At 45.7% G+C, this 5,243-nt stretch overlaps 1 protein-coding gene across 1 annotated transcript; it reads right to left on the bottom strand.

The window, feature by feature from the left end:
• Window positions 1–3,152: 3,152 nt before the first annotated feature.
• LOC141017563 (thyroxine 5-deiodinase-like) lies at window positions 3,153–4,933 on the bottom strand. The gene has a single exon (XM_073492256.1). The coding sequence runs from the start codon at window positions 4,608–4,610 to the stop codon at window positions 3,804–3,806; it is 807 nt and encodes a 268-aa protein (XP_073348357.1). The 5' UTR covers window positions 4,611–4,933; the 3' UTR covers window positions 3,153–3,803.
• Window positions 4,934–5,243: the final 310 nt, after the last annotated feature.

Below are 5,243 nucleotides of genomic sequence, written 5' to 3'. Positions count from 1 at the left end.
GCCTGTAATATTTACAGTCAGATGGCCGAGAGGCAATCATGCAGTTTTTTCCACTGTTTCGTTCAGTATCGTATCAGACGTGAGATTGTCTCTGCTGAGCAGCCGCTCTCGAGCTGCTGGCAGTGAACACTCAAGTTAAAGATGCCATTACGCTCCATCGTGAGAGGTCGTCCTTCTCAGTGGTGTGTTAGGCTAAAAATGGTGGGGACATAAGGGCTCACATGAAGACACATGCTATACGTGTTCTTGTGCATGTCAAAGGTCTTGAAAGTTAAGAAGGCCAAAGTCCTCTCCCCCCCCAAAGAAAACACTGCTCCTGAAACGCCTCGTCAGCCATCGCCATGTCACACATTCGCATAATTATGCCTAAGCAGCTGGTTTGGCACGTAGGAAATCATTTAGCACAGCTGCTCTGTTGTTGTTAGTGGTGCTGATTCAGGCGTGTGTGCGCTGACCAATCAGAGCAGAGTATTACTGTAGTAGACGTATTTTCTATTCATGTATTAAGCAGTCCCCAAACAGGCTTAGAGGTTTATATATTCCTGTCCTACCTACAGTCTTATCAATTTGTCAACTTGTAAAAAAAACATTCTTTTCAAAACCAAAAGCAAATGAAACATTTTTAAATGTATATTAGCTCTGTTTCATAATTCGGCCCCAACAAAAGAAATCTCTCTCTTTTTATTCCCTTCTTTTAAAAATGTTTTTGTAACTTACAGACACCTCTCAGCTCACATCTGCTGTCCTGCATTGAGAACAAGTTTTGTACACAATTTGGAAGTAACTTTGATTTTCCTGTGAACCTTATCTGCATTATTTTATAATGCAACAAGTGATATAATTTCATAACATGGGAATCTAGAGACAGTGGATTCGTGTGAGCATAATAATCAGTCAGGATAATTATACACGTGGCTTGTTTTTGTATTGACACTATATATATGAGACTATAACAACATTAAAGTAACAGTCATCCAAATGCATCACATCCACAACTTCAACATTGTGTCAGTCAAACAATGCCAATATCATATCTGCTGCAGAAAGCACCGGTGCATGTTAGCCGGCTCTTTTAATTTGTTAATTACCACTCTCGTCTGCTTTTAGAAAGTGATCGCCTCCAGCTCCTCCAGCAGCGCATTACTGAGTTTGAAGCAAACTGTCTCCCAGATGAAGACTCTCTGAATATTTCGACAGCTTTGCATCACTTTGTAAAAGCCTCCTTTCAACAGTGGAGCAACAGGTGGAGCACGAGGCTTTATCAGTCTCTTTCACATATGTAACCAAGCTGTTTCTAATTGTCGAAACCAACCTGCTTCGAATGATCTTGGCAGCTTTTTTGTCGCCAAAACACCAGGCTGGAGAATCAAACTCCGTCAGATGGAGAGGCTCGGTTAGTCAACCATCTGTGTTAGGCTTGTTAGCTGGACTAGCGTCAGCTCTCACGCATCATAGACGTCAGCTGCAGGGTCTGTCGCAGAGAAAGCAGCATCGGTTGGGTTATTGTTGGACATCCTGCAGCCGTCTTACAGCTAGCTGCAGAAATATCGTCTCATTCTCAATGTTGCTTGAGTTGAAAGGGCGGGAGGATCATGAGAAATGACTGTGAACTTTGGTAATTTAGATCTGATGGGACCTGTAATAAGTCTGGAGCCATGTAACAAAGCAGGCTGTGGACAGTGAAATGTGATAGACAGGATGTTTTTCTTTGGTCATGAATATTTATCGACCAAATTAAATGACTGCAAAACACTTCAGTCTTAATTCCACTACCCAAAAATGTTTCTAAAATGTATTTAGTTATTTTTCTCCCACTAAAGACTGCTCATGCCAGTGGGTGCAGCCCTCCCTACACTTCCTACATCCATGGCCACGTGGGATCTACAGTAATCACATTGCTCTCTAATCCTAATTACATGTGTCAGTGTGTGTGTGTGTGTGTGTGTGAGGATATATGTATGTATAGGAAGCGGGGAGAAAAGTGAAAAATCAGAGCGATTCCTGAAATAACGAGAAAGCGAGAAAGAGACAAAGCCGGGTGGATTAGAGTCGCTGCATCACAGCACATAATCAGCTCAACTCTCTTTGTCTCCAGGTATAGAAAATGTCACGGCTCCGTGTAGCTCGACATAAAAGAAACATTTGATCAAACAGGATTTCTTTTCTTTTTTTTTCTTTCCGAACATGCCTGTATGCTCTGATTAACTGTGAGTGGGTGTGATTTCCTCCGGACATACACCCTCCATATCACTTTCAGTCTTTTCTGAATCAGATCAGTAATGACTTGACTCAATTCCTCAAATTAGCTTCCCTCCGAAAAAGGGAATACTTAAATTCAATAAAGAGAATAAATAATATTAAATTATCATTTCTGTCCCCTCACCCCCACCCCCCGCTGAAACTTGAAGCAGTTTTCTGGTTGATCTGCGAAACCTCTGAACTTTTTCTGGGACCATCACTGGGTTTCATGATTCACGATCACTTCTGATTAATCGTAACGCAGGCCTCTTCATCTGAGCTGTTTGAATAAGACTGACCGGGCTTCTGTGTGCATTAACAGGTGATCCCTGACCTCCTGAAAGACTGCTGTGCTAATGAAGGGCTGCTTTGACCTTAATACACTCAATTAAAGGTGCACTTTGTAGTTTTGGGGAAGAAAACTTAATCTGATTTCTTTTTTTTGTATTTACTCTGTTTGTTTTCATGACTGAATAAACAAACTGATCTTAAAGGACAACTCACATTTTTTTATGTGGCGGACCCTGCCACCTTTCTGGCTTCTTAACAGTGTTCTGGTGACCTCATTTTCCTCTGCGAACAGCTCGTTTATTCAGTTATTGAGTTTGATGATGTTGTAAATACTAAAATTCTGAGTTTGAGTGTCGTCTCCAAAACTACACGGTGACCACCTTTAAATTACGAATGAACAGGAGCAACAGTGAGATAAAACAATCGTATCAGGGTACATTCTGACGTAGCAAACATCCCAAAAAGCATGCACAAGAAACAGGGTATGACGTCATCAGATGTTGGAACACCAGCTCGTCCTGTTTCCTCCAGGACTGAATGAAAAAGGGAAAAAAAAACACCCAGAGGATGAACTTTTGTTTAAGGTGCTTGTTGTTTCACACTCGACAGTGAAGTCATCGGGGTGTGATCTGACATTTATTTAAAAACATGTTTGTTCAGTTACATGGTTTCAACAATACATCGTTTGGCAATCGATCGTCGAGACTCGAGGAGGGAGGAAGGAGGAGGAAGGAGGCGTCCCGCTGACACGGACCCGGTGTCAGAAACATCAGTGTCGGTTTTCTGGCGTCGCCTTTTAAAAACCGAACTTCACACAAACACCAGAGTGAGATATCAGCCTGAACACACACACACACACCCCTCTCTCTCTCTCACACACACACACACACGCACACGCACACACACACACACGCACGCACACCGGTATTGTAGAAAAATAGAGTGATCACTAATTGAATCCAGTTTGAACTGATTCAAGACTTTTTCCATAGCCTACAAAAAAAATTAAAAATAAAAACAATCGCTATGAGAAATTCATTTAAGGTCGAGACGAGCACAACAGAACAGCCTACAGCCTGGAGTTACAGGCTCCAACATGACTTGAGGCTATTTGTCAGAGTCCTGGATACCTTTACGCAAGAAAAAAAAAACAAAAAACACACACGTAATGTGCCATTTGTGAAACATTTGATAGCAGCATCTGAATATTTTGCACTGTGAGTTGGACACTTAAGCGGAATGGGCAGCGCGTCGGGCAGTCCAGCATCTTTTCACTACACATGGAGCACCGCTGTTTGGGAATTCACCAGATCGTTCCTGTATTGCTCCAGCCAGTCCCTCAGCTCGGAAATCCGGTATCCCTCCGGACCTCTGCCCCCCTGGTACACCACTCTCTCATCCCTCACGATGTAAAGTCTCTCAAAGTACGCTCCGTACGCGGCGTTGGATGAGTTGTCCATATTATCCACCACCACGTTGCTCCCCGGCACCTCGGCCAGCATCAGCTGAGCGGCTCTCAGTCTGTCCTCCAAGCAGCGGTGCTTGGGGATCTGATACGGAGCGTCCGAGCTCACCCAGCCGTCCGACGGATGCGCCTCCTCGATATATACAACTAAAAAGTCCGCAATGTCTGCGTACTGGCTCACGACGCGCTGAAACGCCGCCAGGCGCGTCATGAATGGCGGTCAGGAGCAGCTGCCAAAGTTAAGGATGAGCGGTCTCTTCCCTTTCATGCAGTCCAGGATCCGGACCTGTCTCCGCTCCTGGACCAGCATCACCTCGGTGTTGGGCGCAGTGCGCCCGAGGTGCGCGGATTTGAGAAAGTCCAGTTTCTGGCCGTACCACACGGCCCTGAGGGACTCCAAGGTGAACATCTTATTGGAGTCAGAGACGCACACCGGGGGGTCGTCCGGCCCGTCCTGCGTCTCTCCCATTTTCAGCAGCACTTTTTTCCTAATGCACAAGAAATCCAAGAGCCACAGCATGACGGCGGCCAGCAGGAACCGGGGCAGCAGCATCAGACACAGGGCTGCATGTTTCAGCGCCCTCGCCATTTGGACACCGCCGGAGTCGTGCATCATCTCTTCCCCTGCCGATAGGATGCGACTGGGCCGGCGAGACAGACAACTAGTATTTAGTCACCTTTACCCATTGGAGAAAACTATCTGACGCACGCAGGCACTCTTTTTATAGGTACAGCAGCATTTGAATAATAGAGAAAAAAAAGAAAAAGAAAAAGAAAACCACGCCTCCGGTACCCGCACCGCCTACTCACATGGTGGGGATTACCTCCCGTCCACTCTGGGCTTCAAGGATCCGGAGAGGGAGGCAGGGAGAGGTGCTGGAGACAGCTGGGAAGACTGTGTCCTCAGTCCACACCGCTGGATAAAACATGACAGCTGATGGATGTTGTTTCACATCACTGTCAGGCACTCGGGTTAGTTTTAATTGGCTGTAGCTGAACGCAGGCTCGGTCCTGAGAGCGAGGGAAAGAAAACACATCTGAGCTGACTTGTGTGCAGGTTCACTCAGACCTGGCTGGAGGGGAGTGCAGCAGCCTCCGTCACCACTAGGCGGAGCTGGACTCATACAGACTGTGCAGGCTGGATGACTCATTCACTGATCTGCCAGGGCCCCTTGAACATCTTGTGAGGAACAGAGGCAGTATAAACCTGCCACCACCAGTTTGAAATCTGAAAGATATCCAATGTGAA

This window comes from Pagrus major, chromosome 22 (assembly GCF_040436345.1).
Source record: "Pagrus major chromosome 22, Pma_NU_1.0".
Lineage (NCBI taxonomy): Eukaryota > Metazoa > Chordata > Actinopteri > Spariformes > Sparidae > Pagrus > Pagrus major.
Note: the sequence above shows the minus strand (reverse complement) of the source record. Positions and strands in the feature narration are given on the sequence as shown.